The sequence below is a fragment of the Triticum aestivum genome, chromosome 2A, assembly GCF_018294505.1.
Source record: "Triticum aestivum cultivar Chinese Spring chromosome 2A, IWGSC CS RefSeq v2.1, whole genome shotgun sequence".
Classification (NCBI taxonomy): domain Eukaryota; kingdom Viridiplantae; phylum Streptophyta; class Magnoliopsida; order Poales; family Poaceae; genus Triticum; species Triticum aestivum.
In genome coordinates this window covers 110,136,255-110,159,844 of record NC_057797.1, presented here as the reverse complement: position 1 = coordinate 110,159,844, position 23,590 = coordinate 110,136,255, and the positions used below count along the sequence as shown (strand labels likewise).

At 46.2% G+C, this 23,590-nt stretch overlaps 3 protein-coding genes and 1 non-coding gene across 5 annotated transcripts; 1 reads left to right on the top strand and 3 right to left on the bottom strand.

Annotated features, from left to right (window-relative positions):
- Positions 1–1,765: 1,765 nt before the first annotated feature.
- Positions 1,766–2,660, top strand: LOC123184958 (uncharacterized). Its single transcript, XM_044596986.1, has one exon. It carries the CDS (start codon positions 1,898–1,900, stop codon positions 2,336–2,338), a length of 441 nt encoding a protein of 146 aa, XP_044452921.1. The 5' UTR covers positions 1,766–1,897; the 3' UTR covers positions 2,339–2,660.
- Positions 2,661–4,216: 1,556 nt separating this feature from the next.
- LOC123187864 (very-long-chain aldehyde decarbonylase GL1-9) lies at positions 4,217–7,419 on the bottom strand. 2 transcript variants are annotated; one of them, XM_044599828.1, is made up of 2 exons: positions 6,727–7,419; positions 4,217–5,243 (listed from the first exon to the last, which is right to left on the bottom strand). In XM_044599828.1, the coding sequence occupies exons 1-2, from the start codon at positions 6,964–6,966 to the stop codon at positions 4,707–4,709; spliced, it is 777 nt and encodes a 258-aa protein (XP_044455763.1). In that variant the 5' UTR covers positions 6,967–7,419; the 3' UTR covers positions 4,217–4,706. The 2 variants fall into 2 exon arrangements, with proteins under 2 accessions (XP_044455763.1, XP_044455764.1); XM_044599829.1 differs by lacking the exon at positions 6,727–7,419 and adding an exon at positions 5,348–6,265.
- Positions 7,420–9,830: 2,411 nt separating this feature from the next.
- On the bottom strand, positions 9,831–15,438 carry LOC123187863 (developmentally-regulated G-protein 3). Its single transcript, XM_044599827.1, has 10 exons — positions 15,251–15,438; positions 14,090–14,143; positions 13,401–13,574; positions 13,221–13,292; positions 13,068–13,127; positions 12,216–12,325; positions 10,680–10,979; positions 10,392–10,583; positions 10,258–10,309; positions 9,831–10,185 (listed from the first exon to the last, which is right to left on the bottom strand). Exons 1-10 carry the CDS (start codon positions 15,290–15,292, stop codon positions 10,135–10,137), a joined length of 1,107 nt encoding a protein of 368 aa, XP_044455762.1. The 5' UTR covers positions 15,293–15,438; the 3' UTR covers positions 9,831–10,134.
- A 166-nt stretch (positions 15,439–15,604) lies between these two features.
- TRNAW-CCA (transfer RNA tryptophan (anticodon CCA)) lies at positions 15,605–15,676 on the bottom strand. The gene has a single exon. It is a non-coding gene; the product is annotated as a tRNA-Trp (tRNA).
- Positions 15,677–23,590: the final 7,914 nt, after the last annotated feature.

Here is a 23,590-nt window from a genome sequence, read left to right as displayed (position 1 = left end):
ATGGGAACTCCTAGGGGGGCGGCGACCAAGGGGTGGAGTGCCCCCCAAGCCAGGTGGGGCGCCCCCCCACCCTAGGGTTCCCAACCCTAGGCGCATGGGGTGGGCCAAGGGGGCGCACCAGCCCACTATGGGCTGGTTCCCCTCCCTACTTTAGCCCATGGGGCCCTCCGGGATGGGTCGCCCCACCCGGTGGACCCCCGGGACCCTTCCGGTGGTCCCGGTACAATACCGGTGACCCCGAAACTCTCCCGATGGCCGAAACTGCACTTCTTATATATAATTCTTCACCTCCGTACCATTCTGGAACTCCTCGTGATGTCCGGGATCTCATCCGGGACTCCAAACAACTTTCGGGTTACTGCATATTCATATCTCTACAACCCTAGCGTCACCGAACCTTAAGTGTGTAGACCCTACGGGTTTGGGAGACATGTAGACATGACCGAGACGGCTCTCCGGTCAATAACCAACAGCGGGATCTGGATACCCATGTTGGCTCCCACATGCTCCTCGATGATCTCATCGGATGAACCACGAAGTCGAGGATTCAAGCAACCCCGTATACAATTTCCTTTGTCAATCGGTACGTTACTTGCCCGAGATTCGATCGTCGGTATCCCAATACCTCGTTCAAACTCGTTACCGGCAAGTCACTTTACTCGTACCGTAATGCATGATCCCGTGACCAGACACTTGGTCACTTTGAGCTCATTATGATGATGCATTACCGAGTGGGCCCAGAGATACCTCTCCGTTATACGGAGTGACAAATCCCAGTCTTGATCCGTGTCAACCCAACAGACACTTTCGGAGATACCCGTAGTATACCTTTATAGTCACCCAGTTACGTTGTGACGTTTGATACACCCAAAGCACTCCTACGGCATCCGGGAGTTATACGATCTCATGGTCTAAGGAAAAGATACTTGACATTGGAAAAACTCTAGCAAACGAACTATACGATCTTGTGCTATGTTTAGGATTGGGTCTTGTCCATCACATCATTCTCCTAATGATGTGATCTCGTTATCAATGACATCCAATGTCCATAGTCAGAAAACCATGACTATCTGTTGATCAACGAGCTAGTCAACTAGAGGCTTACTGGGGACATGTTGGTGTCTATGTATTCACACATGTATTATGATTTCCGGATAACACAATTATAGCATGAATAAAAGACAATTATCATGAACAAGGAAATATAATAATAATCCTTTTATTATTGCCTCTAGGGCATATTTCCAACACCATCTGCCCAACCGCAATCAACACCGTTGAGATGAGGAGACTCGAGAAAACGTTATTGACCAGATCAACACCATCGCCACCAACCTACTAAAAGCCACAAGCAGATCGGGGCCTCCCTGCACTCCATTCAAGTCAATGGAGGAGGGAAATGACGACCTACAAACGGAGGAGGGGGTGTGGCGGCGCAGTGTGCGCATAAAATCTCAATGCATTTTAATAATGTAAAATGTGTGAAATGAGATAAAAAAATATTTGCGTCGAAGTAAGGCAGTAGAGCGTATATATGAAGGGATTATGACACCAAGCAGGTTTCTAGGTGGCCGATCCTATCAGTTTATGAGCAACAAAAACAACGACTCCATGTCGATCGAGAGAGAGAAAACGAAAGGAAAACCAAAAGTAAACGCAAAAGCCACCTTCCGTGATCCGGATCCATTCCGGCAGAACCCCCCGCCCGGGTGGTAACTCGACCGTTAGTTCCAAACCCTCCGTCCAACATAAAAGGACTTCACCACGCAACGCAAGGCCGCCGATCGCTTCGCTCGCTCACTCACGGAAGCCAAACACTTTGCCTCCGGCCGGCCGCCAGGTTACCTCCGGTCTGGCCAGTTCCTCCCGTAGGCCAATAGCAAGAAACCCCGCAACAATGCCTCACCACCACGGCGCGCTCCCCGACGAGGAGGCCCCGTCGCCGCGGCCCTCCGCCGCCGGCTGCTACACCTTCCTCCGCTCGGCCGCCTCCCGCCGCGGCCACGGCCACGGATACCGGCGCCTCGAGTCGGCGTCCGTCGACGTGGTGAGGGTGGAGGTGGGCACGACGGCAAAGGCGAGGAGCGTGTTCCACGTGGACCCGGCAGTACTGGAGGCCGAGCCAGTGCGCCGGCTGCTGGCCGCGGCTGGGCGCCGGACCGCTGGCGGCGCGGTGGCGGTGGCCGTGGACGCGCTGCTGTTCGAGCACCTGCTCTGGCTGGCCGCCACCGACGGCGCGGCCGCCGACGACCTGTCGGAGATCGTGGAGTTCTACTCGGAGGAGGAGGAGGACGAGGAGCACCACGACGACGGCCACGGGTTCAAGCTCAAGCGCTAGTTCATTAAGCTTCTCCAAAGCTATGAACTCGATCCGTTTACCAGCGATGATCCTCATCGTATTACGCACGTACGCGTACACCATAGCATGTACTACTACCCCGTGTAGTAATTCGATCGTCCACTAGTACGTGCACTAATTAAGCTGCTAGCCAGGGATGCATGATCCACATATGTGTCTTTGACTCTGTGTCTGTGGATCGATTCAACTGGATGCAGGTTCATAGCGCGGAAGAGCGTGGAACCTGGTTAATTACTTTATGTAAGCTTATTACTGAAGTTAAATAATAATCTGATGATGGAGGAAACATTTCTTTAGAACACACACAGGATGAACACTTGGGTGGTGCTATGTTACCGGCCGCAGATTCTCTTGCGAGCCAACTACTTTTGGCTCGCGACGGATTTCTGAGCACGATCGACTCGCCGTGGCGAGTTGTTCGACCGGACGTGGCAGCTACCCTGAGGCGTAACCTGCGTAGCTGGTCATCGGTGCTGTGGACGGTCTCAATGTCAATGATCAATGTGGCAGGCAGGAGGCCACATGGATGATGGGCAGACCGTGTCGGCCGGCCAGCCGGAGCACCCCAAATGCCAAGGTGCCCCGCCCACTAGCACGGCGCTCCGTCGCCGGTAGTCTCCCCGGCCGGCCGGCTAGCCGACGCGCGCGCGGGGGCAACTTGTTGGGGGGTCGATGTCGTCGAGGCGTGTATCAGTGATGGATTGGATCAGCTGCCTAGGGCCCAATCAAATCAAATCAAACAGAATGCAGGCGATGTACTTAAAGCGAGACGAGATGTGACAGCCGCCGGACATGCGACGAGGTCGCTGCCTGATTGCCTGAATATGTCAAGCCTCAAGCCTGCCCTGCGTGCATGATCTTCCACGGAACGTGCATTACATATGCAGCAGGCCTCGTCGCCATCCCTTCGCCTCTACGGATCAGCCACGGCTATATACAGCTTACTTACCCAACACCTACCATGCGATGCCGATGCGCGAGCTAGAATCCAACACGCCATGCCAAAAGGGTCGAGGCTCACGACACGATCCACGGCCGGCGCCTCGGTTGAGCTGAGCACCGGGAGTCGTTGGCTCGCCTCCATCCCAAGTTCAACTCGTGTCACCTCACCTCTCGCACCGGAGCCACTCACAGAGCGATGCGCTCGACGTGAACTGCCATGGCTTCCCCGGGGACTTAATTTGCTGCTACGTGAAAGGAACCCGGCACCCGAGAGTACAGGCCCTACCGGCATCGGCATGGCGAGCGATCTGATTTCGTCAGCACCAAACCGCCGCATGGTGGTGTCACTACCATCTGAGCTTGGCATCTTCTGTCGACTGTGTTAGTACCACTTGGAACGGCACCACTGATCATAACACTCTACTATCTTCGCCTTTACCTTCTCCGTCTCTCCGCATTTGCCAAACACTAGTTCGCCTGAAAATGGAATCGGCGTCGATCAGTTTCCACGAGCTAGAGACGGGACGGTGCGGCCTGCCACACGGCGTTCAACCAGAGGCGGCGAAGCCAGCCACGGGTGGAGGTGAAGGTGAACGGGAGTCAGGCCGGCGGGTAAACATCAGAGGACGAGGAGGATGGAGACCGAGGAATCGACTGAAATGATTTTTCTGTCAGGCAACTGACGAATAGCCAGCTAGTCTCATACTGTACTTGTCTGCAAAGAGGTGTGTTTCATCCCCAACAGGTAATAGAACTTTCACTTCGAGATGGCAAAAAACTAAAGAACCATACAAAACAGGATTTCTTCTTTTTTTTCCCCATTCCTTTCATGTTTTCTGTTTCTGAAACATGCAACAGACCGGACCTGAATTCTCATCCAGATTACATGCATCTCAATAATTGGCACACGATGAATACCATCAAAGCTGATTGACATGTGATTAATCAGACAGAAACTATACACTAGAAGCCAAATGTGGGGTTGAAGGTCATAGTCATGCCCAAAGATTCAGTTACATAAATAATTGGATACATACAGAAGTGTGACTGATTTGCGAATACACTATCTGCACAGCGACGTAATTAAACTGCAGCTTTCCACAAGAAGGAACCTTCAGAGACTCGCAAGTACCCCGGCTATACCCGTACAGAAACACGCGCACTATATCAACTGTAGGAACAACCGAAAAAACAACAAGGAACGCGACATCTTCAGCGTCTTCTACGGTGCCGAATGGCTTCCACCAAGACGTGAAAAAAGAGACGAACCGGGAGTGCTGGAATACCTTCATCATCTTACAAGAAGTTAGATGGCCCCTGTGAACTGACCATCACGAGGAGAGTGGAAGAGCATCGGATATCCCGCTGAATCGCTGGAGTTCTATACACTTCAATGAGCTCGAAGCTAGTCTCGCAATGGCCTCGCTTCGAACCCCCCTTCCTTGCGGCTCACTAGGTCGTAGGCCATGTGGGTTCCTAGGATTCTGTCCCATATTGAGAAGAACGGCTGAGAGTAATTGTACTTTGTGCCTTGGAGCTGATGGTGAATATCATGGTACGCCGTGTTATTTTGGAACAAGTGCTGGAAGATGTTATATGGCAACCAAAGTCCACAGTGATCATCAACCGTCTTGAGTACCGCAAAACAGAAGAAGAATACGGCGGTCCTTGGCGTCATACCGGAGACCAAGAAGGACATAGCACCACCTAAAGTGTCCAATAGGAGCCCCTCCAGTGGGTGGTTGTAGAGAGCCCCGATAGCGTAAGGAACGATCAGCCGGTGATGTTGTGAGTGGATATGTCGGTAAAGGAATTTGTTCTGATGCATGTAGCGGTGCACGAAATACTGCCATGTGTCCATCACCAGCATTGCAACCAAGAACTGAAACGACTGAACCACCATAGATGGCTGGACTAGAACCGTTGAATTATCTGAAGTAATCTGCAAATAATGCCACAGGATCAGGTTAGATAGGTTAAACGATGAATTATTTGTCCATTAAGAAAATTGAAAACAAACGACAATTGTTGAAAGTTCTCATCAACCTGACAGATGCAACATAAACAGACCAGCACAAGCATACAGCCGTTCTATTGTTGGCACCATCGACAAACAATTGCCTTGCTTTTCTTTGTGATTAGAAATCTTCAGGACAGTACAGATAACTAAAATGAGTGAATTTACGAAGCCTGCCTGAATCTTTAGGATAATATCAATGCTGCAGCTTTATTTTCAGCAATTTCAAGCCATCAACCAACTTTGCTTTTAATTCTGCAAGCATGCAATGTTTATAAGAAATGGTCCATTCATTCGTTGGATGCAGGTAAAATCGTCCAGAATGAAATAACCATTCTGAACAGATTACATACAAAAGGGCTGATGTGCTGATGTGTTACTGCTAGGACTTTACAAACTGCTGTTCTCACTTGATGAATAATGTGAACTTTAGTGAATTAGGACACTGAAGAGTAATGCTCATTCTGAGAAATTATGGACTGTTGTCCCACATTGGATAAATATGACATCTTTTAGGAGAAAGTGATTAGCCGCACTCATTGGTCAATGGATAGGTTATCTGTTCCACTATGTAAGACAATATTACATGACACTGTGGCTGGATAGAAGCCAGAATGAGCAGAGCTTTTCAGAGCCAACTGTTTTGAAAACAGAGGTGTTGAATCAGGGGAAGCCAGTCGATGGATAAGTCAACACCTCTATTTGAAAAGTTAACTAGTTAGCCAACATAGAGCAAAGGTCAGACAATTTCTCCAAAAGTGATAAGTATAAAGTTATCATTCTGGCTACCACTTATAAAGTTATCATAAGTGGTAGGTATTTAAGCAATCATAATTCAACTACAGACAATTTCTCCAAAAGTTAACTAGTTAGCCAGAAAAACCACTCTATTTGAAATCCACATAGAGCAAAGGTCAGAAGACAATGAACATATACATTCACTGTATCAAGGACAGCAGTAATATTCTTCACCAAATGAACTGCCTATGTGAAAAATGTTAAGAAACTGCCTCCAACTATTAGTCTTGTTAATTTCTACGTGTCCAAGCTCTTATAACACAGCATATTCTTTTTCCTTGCCCGCCCAACTCGAAAGAATTATCACCAGAGAGACAAGAGAATCGACTCTGCTCTGAAGGTTTTCCATTGAAGTTTTTGAGTAACTTTTTATCAGAACACTTTTGAGTAATAAACCATATTCATATAGTGATGGTAGCAACCTAATGTGCCAATGGTCTGCAATGCAAAAGAGACAGAAAAAAAAAGCTGTAACTGTAGCACAAGCCAAAATGTGAGGAATTATACTGAATAGCTCGGCCGGGTTTCTGTTCATATCCATGGCAGCTTACGTCACTGAAGTAATGGGAGCAGCAATGCCAAAGCCTGAAGGGATTGTAGGCTTACTTACCATGAAGAGGATCATGGCGACGATGGCCTGCACGAGCTGCTGCAGGAGCACGCCGCGCACGACGGCGGGGAGGGCGACGAGGTTCTTGTCCTCCTCCTCGGCCCGCGTGTGGAGCCTGTAGCGCTCGAGCGGGCGGCGGTGCAGGACGAGCTGGTAGCCGCCGGCGTAGACCCAGTAGAGCAGGATGGGCGCGAAGGTGCCCATGGTCTCGTCGCTCACGTAGCCTTCCCACGGCACCATCCCTGACCAACTTATCCTCCTCCTCCTCCTTCCCTTGTCGCCCTCGACAGCACGCAGGAGGAAGAAGAAGACGCGCAGCCAGACGCCAAGATTGGGTTTTGACGGCGGGGGAGCGCCCTCCTGACGGACTCGGCCTGTCGCCGCCGCCACGCAGATCTAGGGAACAGGGAACGGCCGGCCGTGTTCTTGTCCGCCTCGGATGGGGGGATTGGACGGGGCCAAAACGAAATGGCACGACGGAGGAGGGTACGGATTGTGCAGGGAGCACGGAGGGGAGAGGGAGAAGGAAGGATCAGCTGATGATTAGCAGAAGAATCAAAGAGGAGACCGGATGACAGGGAGGGAAGAGAAGACGACGCCGCCTTCGTCGCCTCTTCTCGTCGTCGAGAAAATTATTGCATGGAGGTGGATCTTTTATTTGCTCCCAATACATCGGCATGTCGATCTTTTTCCGAGCAAAGTAAGCGCCGAAGAGGAGACCTCGCCTCGTCTCGGGTCTAAGGGCATGTATAATGGTTGATAAGATAGTCTTATCTTAAGTTTTGCATGTAATTTAGAGATGACAAAAAGTATGTCTATAATGGGTTATATCTTAGCCTTATTTTTAATAACTAGCAATTTCTTAAAACATGGTGAGACAACTTGTGCTAAGAGATCATCTCTTGTCTTATCTTAAATAAGAGAAAACAAGTCTTTTCTTACGAGTTCTTTCTCCTCCACCTCATCATTTATCCTACGTAGCACTCCTAAGATAGCACCATTGTACATGCCCTAAGCTTGTCTAGAGTTAGTTAGGGGCTGTTTGGATTGTAACTATCTTTGCCTTATATTACCATATTATTTTTGTTACACTTGTCTTATTTAAGTTGTCCAAATTGTTAGTTGTATTTTGGTTTGCCTATAAAGGAATTTTGTCATACTTTTTGTGTCTATGACATGTGGGGTTCACTGCTTATTAAAATATTCTTTGCCTTAGATGTGACTAGAATCAAACACCCACCTAATTTAGTCAAACTTGCCTAAGGCTAGGCACAGTAAGGAGTAACTTAGACTAGTAGCATGCATATGTTACTAGTCTAATGTTACTACCTTTATAGTAGAGGGTAACATCTATGTGGTGTCATGTAACACTTTATTTATTAGGTTTATACACATCTTGCCTTGATATGTGTGATGTTACTCATACTATTAGACTACCCATAGTGGGAGTAACATAGGTAGTAACATCACACATATCAAGATAAAATAGATGATGTGGCAAGCAATAGATGAAGAAAGAGAGACATGCGGTAACATAGCTAGTTACTACTAGTATGAGTAACATCACACATATCAAGGCAAGATGAGTCTATATGCTAATAAATGAAGTGTTGCATGTTACCACACATATGTTACTCTCCGTTATAGAGGTAGTAATATAGAGTAGTAACATGGGCCCATTGTGGCTAGTTAGGCTACTCATAGTGGGAGTAACTTAGAGCAAGTACAATAGTGGGCTTATAGCTTGCTTACATGGCAATTTTGCCTATGTGAAGGAGAGAGACATGAAAAAATAAAAGTGGGTTCTCATGCAAGAGTCTGGCTATACGCGTGCTCCAAGACAGATACAATAAATGTGAGAAAAGAGATAGAGAGAAGATGAGAAAAAATACTAATCTTATAGCCAACCTTATAGCTAACCTTGTTGTATGAGTGACTATATGTGGTGACTATAGATGATATGGCAACATCTTATAGCCATCAGTTGGCTGTATTATTAACCATGCTCTTAGGTAGTAATATAGCGCACTTCGAGAATTTTTTGCTTACGTGGCACGTAGTTAATGAGAAGTAGTAACATAATATATTACGGTAAGATAGCGTTTTTCAAGACAAGGTGAGTCTACAAGCTATTAAATGAAGCCAAATATGACACTGCTTCTATATTACTTTGCACTATGAAGGTTGTAACTTAAACTAGCGTCATTGACACTAGTATAAGTTACTCTCCACTATGACCAGCCTTGGTAGCTAGCTATGTTACCACATGCATTTTTTTCTTCATTAAATGCTTGTCACATCATCTATTTTATCTGAAGATGTATGATGTTACCACCTATATTACTTCCACTATGAGTAGTCTAACGTGAGATGTGGTAAGATGTGACTGGACTGTCATTGACAACTATAATTAGCTTTGTACTCCCTCCGTTCTATATCGCAGGTATGGATGTATCTAGATGTATTTTAGTTTTATATACATCCATTTCTGCGATGAGTAATTTGGAACGGATGGAGTACTTTTGATGAACTTTTGATAATAAATGCTTGTGATTCGGACAAGATTCTTGTGAAATCTATGTGTTTGTACCTCCAAATGGGAACCGATATGACGCGTCTGACCTATCAGAGACGGATCAACGGTGCCATGTCAAATCAACTGCTCCGGACCCCGCAAAAAAAAAGAAACTACTCCGGTTAGTGGACTCTCCGAGATCACAGGACGCATCGACAGATAAAGCCACATTCTCACAGGTACATAAGGAAGCAGCATCAAACGAAATGGAGATCTACACGTCCCAATCATTGATACTAGCGAACATGCGTACACCCACAACTTGACAAGGCACCGTCACATGCTTGTATCAGAACAGCGATGCCCGCCCCGTACAAAGGATGCTGCCAGATGGTCAAGGATCATAATGCAGGTCGACTAACAGCCAAACGATACGGGATCTGGTAATAGTAATGGCAATGGCAACCACTACACCTGCCATGTTATCCTCAAGTTTTTGTCCATCATTGACAAAGCAATGAGCAGTCCCATCATCGGGGAGATCGGAAACGGAAATGATAAACTAACCAAACTGAAACACTTGCCAGGCTATAAGAACATCTCGTCAAGATAGATAAGCATCTTTCCATGTGTTCAGCGGTTGCGGCATGACAGGCATCAGTCACAAACTCACAATTACATATGGCTACTTGGCACAAGCTAACAAATAAAAAACTGTCCACATTTTGTCTTGTGATCGAAACCGGATTTTTATGCAAACAGCAGCCCAACAATGGGCATCAGAGCTAGCAAAAGGAACAAGGGCCCAAATGTAGCTGCTTCTCAAAAAGTTCCATAGCTGAGAACTCCTTCCTGGTCCGCAAAACAGAATCACTCGCCCCACGGTGTGTAGCTTATATTTTCTTAATGATCTGAACAACGTCCTCGTCCTCAAGCTCATGCTCCTGCAGAGATCTTGCGGATTAGTGCTAGAAAGAACACAATGTACAGCACGACAGTGGCTGAAGAATGCGTACCTTGCCGACTCTCTGAGGCTTATGCTTCACACTAGAACCCCACACCAGTGCACTGCAAGTTTTACCGGTCAATTAGCCACACAGATTAATGGTTACAAGGAAGCAAATAAGCCGGGAGATGTGGCTGTACTCACTATTTAAACTGTTTCGCCATGTCCTTGTGGATTTGGTTGCAGAAGTCTTCCACTGTTTTCCTCTTGGATGATAAGATCACAGGATCCTCATAGTCTGGGTTCAGCCCTTTGGGTTTTGTGTATAGCCTGCACAAATCTAGGTATTCCCAGACCATCTCTAGAAGCCCATCAAGGTTCCATTCCAGATGTGCACTATCAGCAGGTAACAGAAAGAAGAAAGTGCTTTAATTGCCAAGGAAAAATAGATAAGAGAAACCACACATATCAAGAAGCCAAGTAAAGACTCACCTAATTGGGCAGTAATGGGGAAGTTTGTCCAAGATATCCAGCTCTTCAACTGTGATCTGGTCGATTTTGTTGACGACATAGATGCAAGGCATGTAGATTCTACTTCCCTCAATGACATCTATAAGGTCATCTGCTGTTGCATCAAATCTCAGGGAGACATCAGCATTATGAATCCTGTACTCACTACAGATTGCTTTTACTGTGTCAAGGTCCAAGTGTGTGTTCGCTACTGTTGATGTAAAATTGATGCCACCCTTTTCCTTTCTCCTGAATGTCATATTGGGAGGTGTCTTGTTCAACCTAATACATGGAAAGCTCATACAGGTTAAACATCAACCTCGTCTCAACAGCCAAGACATTCAGAGATGAAATCATTTCATCGGAAACAAACTGAGCAGGTGGCAAAGAAGTAAAGGGAAGAATGCGGTCCACCATGGAACACCTTAGTACAATGCTGTTTGAGAAAGAAACACCATACAAGAACAAATATTATCACATACAGAATCTGGAATTGCCAATGCCCAGTGGACATGGTTGTCACTAATGTAACTGGATAATGCCCAGTGTTCAAGAAAGCGTTTTTAGGTGGCGCTTAATCGCGCTTAAGCTGAGCGACAGCTAAACGCTTCGCTTCTGCCCTAGGCGCAACTTTTAGCGTTGAGCGAAAAAAGCGAGATTTAGTAACCGTTTTAGCGCTAAGCGTTGGTTAAGTGAGCGCTATGCGTGCTTAAGCGATAACAAAGGCCTGGCCCAAAACTGGCCTGTTCGGCTAGGGTTACTCAGTTAGAATGGGTGAGAAGAGAGCTCCAGTGGCGGCGGCAGCTCCTCCTCCTCCTGGAGGTTCACCCTACTGGATCTGAACGCCGACAGCTCCTCCTCCTCTTGGACGTCCACCCCTACAGTTTCAGGTGAGGATCTCGTCCTCTCCTCTCCTCCTCTGATCCATTGTCCATAGACCTCCATGATGAAGAGTTCGAGTCCGACGAAGAAGAACTATAGGAGACAGATTCAGAGGAGGAGATAGAGTATGAGGATGATGAAGATGAACTGGTGATTGGAAGCACTTATGTGGATGAGGATTGATCCATGAAGGCATGTACTGCTGCTTGAGCAGCTACTGCTTGCGCTGGGGCTGCTGCTTGGCTGCTTGAGCTGCTGCCATTTATCTTGTATGCTATTAAGACATTATTATGCATTTATGCTTGCTGTGTGAACCACTAAACCTTATACTTATATGCTATTTCAGACTTTCAGTTATCTATATGTGCTATGTTCCCTATTTTCTTATGCATATTATTCAAAAACAGCCAAATTCTGGCTAATTTAAAAAACGCTTAATCCCGATTAAGCTGCGCTTAAGCGGCCATTGCTCTAAGCTGCGGCCTTCCGCTCTGCTTATGCTTACCACTTTTTTGAAGATTGATAATGCCAAATCCACAGCAAAGCTAAACAAAACCATTTAGCTCACTGACAACAATTCCAGCATGGAAGAGCAAGACAACAAGTGCTGAAGATGGTATCAACATAGAGACTTACCGGATGCCAAATCCCTCAAGCTCTTTCTCAATGAGACGTTTGTGAGTTATTGGTTTTATGGCGTCAAGAACAATCAGAATGACATTACATGTCCTGGCTGTACTGATGACCTGAAAATCGTATCAATCATTAAGCCAAGGAGACATGACATATAACTCATGATCAGAATAGGGAATGGTTCAGGAAATTCTTATCCTGAAGTGTGCATAAATTGTAATGGATAAAAGAATAAATTATAACACAGGGACAAACCCCTTTGTGGTAATATAAAGCTTAGTATTTTACAGTATTGAAAAGCATATGAATTTGCATGAAATTACTTCCAAAGTTGGTAAGTAGAACATGCAGGAAACTTAATAGTCAACAAATTACATGACTCTGAAAAGGTGCAACACAAATGAAATTACTTTTTGCCATCTCAAGGAAGATTTTAAAGAATATCCAGGTAACTTCCCTGAAATATCCAGTAACAATGTGCTTTATGAGCTAGAAAGAAAAAAAAAACAATAGTGATTGCTACAATACAATTAGTATGATTTATATGGTGCACTATAGCCAGTTTTTTTCCCTAAAAATAAATATTATCCGGAGGGAGTGACAATGCATTTTTGTACACACGTGCATACTGCCGCCACCAATGATTAATATAATAGGTGGGTGCTCAGATGATTCGCACAAAAGATGGTTTCTAAATGTTCACGAAAGTATTAAACTAAAAGTGCAATTAGAACTTGTAAATAATATAACTATTCATGTATGATACATCATGACATGTTTGTTGAGACCATGCGTGATGCGTCCATGTATATTAACTGGACTGCAAAAATAGAGCAAAAGTTGGACATATTTTACCTGCCTCCCTCTACCCTTTCCATCTTTAGCACCTTCAATGATTCCCGGAAGATCTAGAAGCTGAATAACAAGTAGTGCCTATTACAAACAAAGAACAAATATTCTCTGGCAACAAAAGCCAACTCGTAGCTTCCTTTGAAAGTGAAAAAATACCTGTACTTTAGCTCCTTTGTACATAATAACTCCAGGAATACATGTTAAAGTTGTAAACTCATAGGACGCAACCTTTTGAATCATATAAGGAACAGAAAGAATGTGTTACTATATCAGCATTGAAACTAACATGATAGTCCAGAAAAGTGTAAAAAAAACATTAGTACAGCAAGAGCAGACCTCTGAAAAAGTTCCCGTCAGCTTGTTCAACAATGTTGATTTCCCAACCGAAGGAAAGCCCACCAAACCAACACGTGCATCTCCACTTTTCGTCACGTCAAACCCCTCACCAGCACCACCACCACCTTTGGTTGTAGGAGTGAGCAACTCTCGCCGTAATTTTGCAAGTTTAGCCTGACCAAAGGAATATTTATTTTTATAAAAGTAGCAATAATAGCTTAAACATACAGAGATGCTTGTAACCATCAATCCTACAGAAGAACAATGATTCAACTAGCTGATGGAATGGAGCTTGAGACCCCGTTTCAAGCACATCTCAACCCTACATGCAAGATCTTACATCGTGCAGCATATAACCACAGTAATGCATTGACCTGGCCCTCATTCGACAATTATGCATCAAAGATCCAAGCACAACAGAGGGAACCATGCTATCAGATTTGATAAAAGTCAATCTCTACACACTGTCAAGCCAATGATCCAGATTAAAACTGACAGCACCGCCATATGGTTGGACATGAAGTAAGGCAAGTTATATGCAAGCAACAGCAGCACATACATTTAGGCATCAGCTTTTGTGAAATAGCTAAACTGTCTGTAAGCTAGTTCTTCGGAGTCCTAGATATAGCATGATATATGATGAAATGGATCCAGTTAATTGAGATAAATGGATAGGAGCTTCAAATCACCTTCAGAAGACCAAGATGGTGTGCAGTGGCTTTGTTTTTCTGCGTCTTTGACATCTGTCAAGTAAAACAGAAGCAAAGAACATAAGCACAGGGTTCAGAAAGTGGATAAATCTGGGCATTTGGCCAACTATCTGAAACGTTCATGCACACTTGTCCAATCCTTCCAGAGTAGCAAGAGCATTATGCATATATAAGTAACATTTTCAGGGTCTCACTACTTCACAACAATTTAATTATTGTCAAATGTTAATCACAAACCAAAACACCAACGTATCATCTGACTCCAGAATCATATTAGTGTCCAATTAAGTACCACTTGACTAAATCATCACTATGACATACAATATGCGGGTGAACAGTTACAACTATCAAATCACAAACAGGCAGATGAATTAGTAAGTGAATTGCCATTGAACCCCGCCACTCCAGTATAAACCACAACTAGCCAATTTAATATCCTCTGCACCAGTTTCCGAGCATCTTTGATCATGACTTGCGAGCAAAACAAATGCTCCTTCTCACATAACATTACAGCTAACACCTGAGCGCCCATTTATATCAACTAAGCCCCGTTTGATAAGACACGCTTAATCAGGCATATATATGGTAAAAAGCTATCAGCAACCTAAAGGCCAGTATTTTATTAACTTATATTTATTGCAAAACAACAAAATGCATCACAATTCAAAGATTTTTTTTATCCAAATCATGTCAGTCCATGACCAAAAGGTGAAGACCAGCGACGGAGAGACCAAATGCCACCAAAGCTTCAATAGCCCTCAACTAAGCATATGTCTAGAATCTATGGGTATCCTATCAAATCAGGTGTAGCAACAGGTAGGCGCAGCTCCACCACATGAAACATGTAGCAAAGCGAGCTGAAAACAAACAGTTCTAAATCAACACTGTAAGAAGAACAAAAAACTAAGCCACTGCTACTGCTACTTCTAAACCTAACATGCCCCCCAAATCCAATCTGCCTACCTACAGCTCAAACCGCACAAGCAGTGAGCCACGGCGAACCAGCACCGAACAATTTCAATTCGAAACTAAGCAAAGCCCGCACGGAGTACAGCTCTAGCACTACTAATCGCAGGAGTCAAATCCATCCGCCGTCGCGGCGGGTCGCTGGAGGGCCGGAGGCCACGGTCGAGTAAGTACCTCGTCCTCGATGTCCTTGATCTTCTGCATGACGGTCGCCATGGCTGCGGGCCGCGGAAGGGGGTCGGAGCCGGAGGGTTGTAGAAGTGTCGCCTGCTCTTCACCGGCGCGGCTTCGCTCGCGTGGATGCGGAAGGGGGGTCGGGGGAGAGGAGAATGTTCGCGAAGTGGCTTCTGAGGGTTTTGGTTCGGAGGCGGCGGAGCGGGCCACGACTCTCCATGGGCTTATTTGCAAAACGGGCCTTCGGGAATGGAGAAAAGGGCTGGGCCTCAGTTTGCTGTTTCGTTTGCCACAAGGGCCCAAAACAGCAAAAGTTGAGGGGAAAAAAAGGACCGGATTATATGTTCGGGGCATTGAACCCGACGTGAATCGAACACGCAACCTTCTGATCTGGAGTCAGACGCGCTACCATTGCGCCACGGATCCGGTGATGATACGAGCGGCACTTTATTCTATGAGTACGCAGCGGTATAACGGCTGCCTCCATCGTGGCACCTGAACGAGGCAGGCAGCATGAATAAGATCCTGACCTAACTGCTCGTCCCTTGCCCACAATCAACGGAAGGTGACACGAGTTACTTGCGTAGCACCGCACTAGATGCCGAGCGGCCGATGCTCTGAGCTGGTCATGCACCGCAAAGATATCCGGCTGTACTTCGGGTGTGTTTGGTAGTATGTATGGACCTAGTCTAGTTGTTCTCATGTCATACATGCTGAGTCCATGCAGTTGCTGTTGTTTGGCAGTGATGTATGCATTGAGACATGCTGAACTGAGATTTTGTTTGGTAGCCTGCATGTGTTTAGACATGCTGAACAATTTTGAATTCTGAATATATTTTTTGAATGATGAACAAAATTGAAAAAATCTCAACACAAATTTAAACATATTTTGAAAATTTAAATAAAATTTGATATTCTAAACTTTTTTGGAAAATTAAAATAAATTTTGAAATTCTTTTTTTAATTTGAACATATTTAAAATTACGAGTTTTTTTTTAAAATTTAAACAAAATTTGAAAATTTTATAAAAAAATAAAATTCTATTTTTTTCAAAATTCAAACAAATTTTGATTTCCTTTTGAAATTCCGAACATTTACGATTTTTTTAGAAAAATTGAAATTTCAAATATTTATTGAAAATTCAAACAAATTTTGAAATTGTGATTTTTTTGAAAATTTAAACAATTTTGAAATTCAAACTTTTCATTTTTTTCTGAAATTCTAAGGTTTTTCGAAAATTCAAAAACAAATTTTGAAATTATGATTCTTTTTGAAAAAATAAATATATCTGGACGTGGTCTGGTCGGTGGGGACAAGTGTCAGGGCCAGCATAGCTGCCTCGATGCACCCTGTCTGGGGTGCATGAGATGAGCATGGCTGAGTGCACTTTTATGCATCAGATGAGCATAGCTCAGATGAGCCCATGCACCCTACCAAACAAGCAAAAGTGAGTCGGATTGGGAACTTTTGCCCTCATGCACCCTCCATGCACCCTATCAAACACACCCTTCAGTTGTGCACGCAGGAAGGTGTACCCACCAGTCCGCGTCTCCGAACGGATGGGTTCAGCTTTGCTAAGAGCATCTCTAATAGACGGTCCATATGTAAAAATAACTAATTTTTGAAGCTTTGCATTAAAAAATGTTGCTTTAACAGATGGTTCATATATAAAAAAATTAGACCACCGCCTTCGGGAAATGTAAAATTGAAAACTTCATGATGCAAATTTACATCACGCGATACAACTGATATAAAACCACGGCCGCCCGCCAAATGACCAACCGCCACTTCGTTCCCCTTCCGCCTCACGATCGCCCGCTCGCTCCTCGTCCGCCCCAGCTCTCCGACGCCGCCCCGCCGTAGATCCAGCCCCCATCGCCGATTCCACCCCACTGGACCGCCACCTGCCGCCGCGCCGCCCCATCGCGTCTGCATCCGCTCCGGCCGCCTCCGGCCCGCCCCGACCCCGTTCGTCTCCTCTCCGACCACCTCCGGTCCGTCCTCCGCCCGGCCCCGCTCCGTCCACCCGGCCCTGCTCCGTTCGCCTCCACCTCCGGTCCGTCCGCCGCCCCGCTCCGTCGGCCTCCGCCCCATGCCGCACGCCGCCGCCCCGACTCACTCCCCGATGGCGCCGAAGAAGACGCCGAAGGGCAAGTCCAATTTCTTCAGCGTGAGGGCGAAGCCCTCCGGGAACTTCGGAGTGGAGTTCTCCGACGCCGGGCAGCATTGGTGGCTCGACACGTATCCCACCCTGATGAGGCCGCGCGTGCCTACGACGTGGCAGTGTGGCGTGCCGGACGGCCGAAGACGGACCTCAACTTCCCGGAGACCGAGTCCCAGGCAGTGGCGAAGTGGCCCGTGCCGCAGGGCATCCGGATGGAGGAGATACCGGCAAAGAAGGCGAAGAAGAGATCGGCAGTTGTCGTCGCTCCCGGCGAGAGCGACGAGGCGGCGATGGCTCGGTTTGCGCGAGAGCATCCGCAGTACGTCCAGGCCGAGCTGGAGCACTACTGAAAGCACGGCGCTGAGGAAAAGAAGAAGGGGTGAAGAAGGAGGACGAGGTCGGCCCGTCGACTGTGATCCCTATCGAGTCGTCGGATGAGGACTGGGGTGACTTCGAGGAGGACGAGGGGTGCGATGACCCGACTAAGGACGAGTTCTGGGAGCAGTTCTGCAACTCCGACGATAAGGAGTAGTTTCATCTAATAGTTCGAATAAGTAGTAGTTGAATTTGTGTATGAAACTATGTTGAATTTCATGTTTGAACTATGTTGAGATGAAGTAGTAGTTGGTCGTTTTAATCTTTGTTTTGGATCATCTGTTGGAGTTGCTCTTTTATTTACATCTTCGTTTTGGATTATCTGTTGGAGTTGAGCCTTTTTGAAGATGTAAAAAGCATTTTTTGGTGCTCCAAATTTGAACCATCACCGTTTTAGAGCACCAAAATATACATCATCTATTGAAGATGCTCTAAGCAATGTGTTAAGTTCTTTCCTTAGTCTTAGGCTAGCGGTATAATCTTACATTCTTAAGAAGTTGATCCCCACTACTAGCTATTCTCGCTAATGCGCACTATCCACATCAGCGTTTAGTTTTTTACTTTGTAAACACCAACCAATCGTCCTCTTTATAGGTGCCTACATGTACATTCCATTTGCCTCTCAGTTGTAAGTTGTAAGTTGTAACACGTCATCATTTTTTCCAGAGAAACCTAAAAGATCGTGGATGTCACCTAGAGGGGGGGTGAATAGGCTCTTTAAAATAATTACGATTTAGGCTTGAACAAATGCGGAATAAACCTAGCGGTTAATTTGTCAAGCACCAAACCTACAACAATTAGGCTCACCTATGTGCACCAATAACTTATGCTAAGCAATATAAACTACTAGGTGATAGCAAGATATATGACAAGAAACAATATGGCTATCACAAAGTAAAGTGCATAAGTAAAGGGATCAGGTAAGAGATAACGGAGGCACGCGGAGACGACGATGTATCCCGAAGTTCACACCCTTGCGGATGTTAATCTCCGTTTGGAGCGGTGTGGAGGCACAATGCTCCCCAAGAAGCCACTAGGGCCACCGTAATCTCCTCACGCCCTCGCACAATGCAAGATGTCGTGATTCCACTAAGGGACCCTTGAGGGCGGTCACCAAACCCGTACAAATGGAAACCCTTGGGGGCGGTCACCGAACCCGTACAAATGGCAACCCTTGGGGGCGGTCACCGAACCCGTACACTTTGGCAAACCTTGGAGGCGGTCACTGGAACCCGTAAAATTGCTCGGGGCAATCTCCACAACCTAATTGGAGACCCCAACGCTTGCTCGGAGCTTTACACCACAATGATTGAGCTCCGAACACCACCAACCGTCTAGGGCGCCCAAGCACCCAAGAGGAACAAGCTCAAGGGTACCGAGCACCCAAGCGTAATAAGATTCTCAACTTGTAACTTCCACGTATCACCGTGGAGAACTCAAACCGATGCACCAAATGCAATGGCAAGGGCACACGGAGTGCCCAAGTCCTTCTCCCCCAAATCCCACCAAAGCAACTAATGCTAGGGAGGAAAGTGAGAGGAAGAACAAGAAGGAGAACACCAAGAACTCCAAGATCTAGATCCAAGGGGTTCCCCTCACATAGAGGAGAAAGTGATGGGTGGAAGTGTGGATCTAGATCTCCTCTCTCTTTTCCCTCAAAAACTAGCAAGAATCCATGGAGGGATTGAGAGTTAGCAAGCTCAAAGAAGGTCAACAATGGGGGAAGAACACGAGCTCAAAGGATAAGGTTGAATGGGGAAGAAGACCCCCTTTTATAGGAGGTCCCGAATCCAACCTTTATGTGCTCAGTCCACGCATGAGCGGTACTACCGCCCGGGCGGTAGAACACGGAGAGCGGAGCAAAACAGAGGGTGAGGCAGAGCCGTATGAGCGGCACTACCGCTGGAGCCAGCGGTACTACCGTAGGCCACAGCGGTACTACCACTAGGACCGCGCACAGCGCCTACCGCGAGCACAGGGAGAAGGAACAGGGAAGAGGGCCATTGAGCGGAACTAGGGGCGGTGGTAGCCGCGGTACTACCGCTTCTACTGCCGCTCCTACTACTACTGAACCTGACACGAGAAAACCACATCTCGAATCGAGGCGGTACCAGCGCGGAACCGGAGCCGTACTACCGCTTATGGGCATAGGCGGTACTATCATGTGGGACAGCGATACTACCGCTTATGGCGATACGCGGTACTGCCGCTCCGGCCCAGCGGTACTACCGCTGGCGCCATCCTTATGCCACTTCCACAAAAACAAGTATACTCCAAGGAAAACCAGAACTGCCAAAACTTCTGCAAATGAGCTCCGAATTGAGCAAACTCAAGCTTGTTGGATACAAGACGACGAGTAGCATCAAAACAGTGACTGGTTATAGAAAGAAGAGGCAGGGGAGGTAATCCATTAGTCGACACAAACTCTCCTTGAATCCAAATCCTTCAAGGAATCAAGGAGAGTCGACAAGTAGCACCTTGGTCGACACAAACTCTCCTTTATGTAATCCAAGAAAAGCCTATGGACAAAACCTTCAAATATAACTCAAGGCAACCATTAGTCAATAGAGATTGTCATCAATTACCAAAACTAAACATGGGGGCACGGCATGTTCTTACAAAACCGTTCGTGGTGTTCCCCATCGTGGTGCCTCTTAATTTCTCCATAACTTGCCCTCTCCACCTTCTCTAGTTTCCTGAAACCACACCGGCGTCTCCTTACCTTTCCTCCAATCATCTCCCCAACTTGTCCTATTCACCCGCCATATATGTGTTTGTTCCGGCGAAGGTAGTTGCAGCATCCCTGGGAGGCCGGCCCTCTGTAGTTCACTGGATCAGACCAGCCGCGAGGGTTATTTCTGGCAGGGAGGATGCTCTGGTGGCGACGCTGACATGGATTCTTGCTAGTCTATAAGAGCCGATCTGTTGGCAACTCAGGCCATGGCTTATGTTCACGGGGACAGCTTGTAGGAGTGCTTGATCCAATTCCTCCGGCGAGTGCGGCCCCGACTGATTCTGGGAGGAGCTTCTACTACTACAATGGTATCCACTTCTTTTTGGCAAGCTAGGATCCTACATCTGGGGAGTTAGTCCTGCTCCTTTGGGTCCTGATGGGTTTGCGGCAAGGACTGTAAATATCTGAGTATGGTTAGAGTTAATGGTTTTGTACTTTGCTTAGGTATGTCCTCTATTGATCTGTTCTTCTGGATTTGTTCAGCTATATAGGATTCGATATTTCATTCTTATAAAAAAAGTGCACACCAATCTGAAGGAAATATGCCCTAGAGGCAATACTAAAGTTATTATTTATTTCCTTATATCATGATAAATGTTTATTATTCATGCTAGAATTGTATTAACCGGAAACATGATACATGTGTGAATACATAGACAAACAGAGTGTCACTAGTATGCCTCTACTTGACTAGCTCATTGATCGAAGATGGTTATTTTTCCTAACCATAGACAAAGAGTTGTCATTTGATTAATGAGATGACATCATTAGGAGAATGATGTGATTGACTGGACCCATTCCGTTAGCTTAGCACTTGACCGTTTAGTTTGTTGCTATTGCTTTGTTCATAACTTATACATGTTCCTATGACTATGAGATTATGCAACTCCTGTTTACCAGAGGAACACTTTGTGTGCCAGCAAACGTCACAACATAACTGGGGGATTATAAAGGTGCTCTTCAGGTGTCTCCGAAGGTACTTGTTGGGTTGGCGTATTTCGAGATTAGGATTTGTCACTCCGATTGTCGGAGAGGTATCTCTGGGCCCACTCAGTAATGCACATCACTATAAGCCTTGCAAGCATTGCAACTAATGAGTTAGTTGTGGGATGATGTATTACTGAACGAGTAAAGAGACTTGCCGGTAACGAGATTGAACTAGGTATAGAGATACAGACGATCGAATCTCGGGAAAGTAACATACTGATGACAAAGGGGACAACGTATGTTGTTATGCGGTCTGACCGATAAAGATCTTCGTAGAATATGTGGGAGCCAATATGAGCATCCAGGTTCCGCTATTGGTTATTGACCGGAGACGTGTCTCGGTCATGTCCACATAGTTCTCGAACCCGTAGGGTCCGCACGCTTAGCGTTTCGATGACAGTTGTATTATGAGTTTATATGTTTTGATGTACCGAAGGTTGTTCGGAGTCCCGGATGTGATCACGGACATGACGAGGAGTCTCGAAATGGTCGTGACATGAAGATTGATATATTGGAAGCCTATGTTTGTGAAGGAAATATGCCCTAGAAGCAATAATAATGTTATTATTTTATTTCCTTCTATCATGATAAATGTTTATTATTCATGCTAGAATTGTATTATCTGGAAACATAGTACTTGTGTGAATACATAGACAAACTAAACGTCACTAGTATGCCTCTACTTGACTAGCTCGTTAATCAAAGATGGTTATGTTTCCTAACCATAGACATGTGTTGTCATTTGATTAACGGGATCACATTATTAGGAGAATGATGTGATTGACATGACCCATTCCATTAGCTTAGCACCCGATCGTTTAGTATGTTGCTATTGCTTTCTTCATGACTTATACATGTTCCTATGACTATGAGATTATGCAACTCCCGTTTGCGGAGGAACACTTTGTGTGCTACCAAACGTCACAACGAACTGGGTGATTATAAAGGAGCTCTACAGGTGTCTCCAAAGGTAAATGTTGGGTTGGCGTATTTCGAGATTAGGATTTGTCACTCCGATTGTCGGAGAGGTATCTTTGGGCCCTCTCGGTAATGCACATCACATAAGCCTTGCAAGCATTGCAACTAATGACTTAGTTGCGAGATGATGTATTACGGAACAAGTAAAGAGACTTGCCGGCAATGAGATTGAACTAGGTATTGAGATACCGACGATCGAATCTCGGGCAAGTAACATACCGATGACAAAGGGAACAACGTATGTTGTTATGCGGTCTGACCGATAAAAGATCTTCGTAGAATATGTAGGAGCCAATATGAGCATCCAGGTTCCGCTATTGGTTATTGACAGGAGACGTGTCTCGGTCATGTCTACATTGTTCTCAAACCCGTAGGGTCCGCACGCTTAACGTTACGATGACATTTTCATTATGAGTTTATATATTTTGATGTACCGAATGTTGTTCGGAGTCCCGGATTTGATCACGGACATGATGAGGAGTCTTGAAATGGTCGAGACATAAAGATTGACATATTGGACGACTATATTCGGACACCGGAAGTGTTTCGGAGAAGTTTCGGATAAAACCGGAGTACCGGGGGGGTTACCGGACCCCCCCCCCCCCCGGGGGGGGGGGGGGGTTAACGGGCCTCATGGGCCTAAAGTGGAGAAGAGGAGGGGCGGCCAGGGCAGGCCGCGCCCCCCCTCCCCCTCTAGTCCGAATTGGACAAGGAGGGGGGGCGGCGCCCCCCCTTTCCTTCCTCTCCTCTCTCCCTTCCTTCCCCCTCTCCTACTTGGACAAGGAAAAGGAGGGAGTCCTACTCCCGGTAGGAGTAGGACTCCTCCCTGGCGCGCCTCCTCCTGGCCGGCCGCCCCTCCCCGTTGCTCCTTTATATACGGGGGCAGGGGGGCACCTCTAGACACACAAGTTGATCTTCGTGATCGTTTTCTTAGCCGTGTGCGGTGCCCCCTCCACCATACTCCTCGATAATATTGTAGCGGTGCTTAGGTGAAGCCCTGCGATGGTAGAACATCAAGATCGTCACCACGCCGTCGTGCTGACGGAACTCTTCCCCGACACTTTGCTGGATCGGAGTCCGGGGATCGTCATCGAGCTGAACG

What these genes read in the sequence shown, in the direction of transcription:
- LOC123184958 (XM_044596986.1), top strand. Translation starts at nt 1,898, where the DNA reads ATGCCTCACCACCACGGCGCGCTCCCCGACGAGGAGGCCCCGTCGCCG.
- LOC123187864 (XM_044599828.1), bottom strand. Translation starts at nt 6,966, where the DNA reads ATGGTGCCGTGGGAAGGCTACGTGAGCGACGAGACCATGGGCACCTTC. An exon ending in TCGCCATGATCCTCTTCATG is followed by an intron (nt 5,244 to 6,726) that starts GTAAGTAAGCCT and finishes CATTATTTGCAG; the next exon opens with ATTACTTCAGATAATTCAAC.
- LOC123187863 (XM_044599827.1), bottom strand. Translation starts at nt 15,292, where the DNA reads ATGGCGACCGTCATGCAGAAGATCAAGGACATCGAGGACGAG. An exon ending in ACAAAGGAGCTAAAGTACAG is followed by an intron (nt 13,128 to 13,220) that starts GTATTTTTTCAC and finishes CTTGTTATTCAG; the next exon opens with CTTCTAGATCTTCCGGGAAT. An exon ending in ATGGCGAAACAGTTTAAATA is followed by an intron (nt 10,310 to 10,391) that starts GTGAGTACAGCC and finishes TAAAACTTGCAG; the next exon opens with TGCACTGGTGTGGGGTTCTA.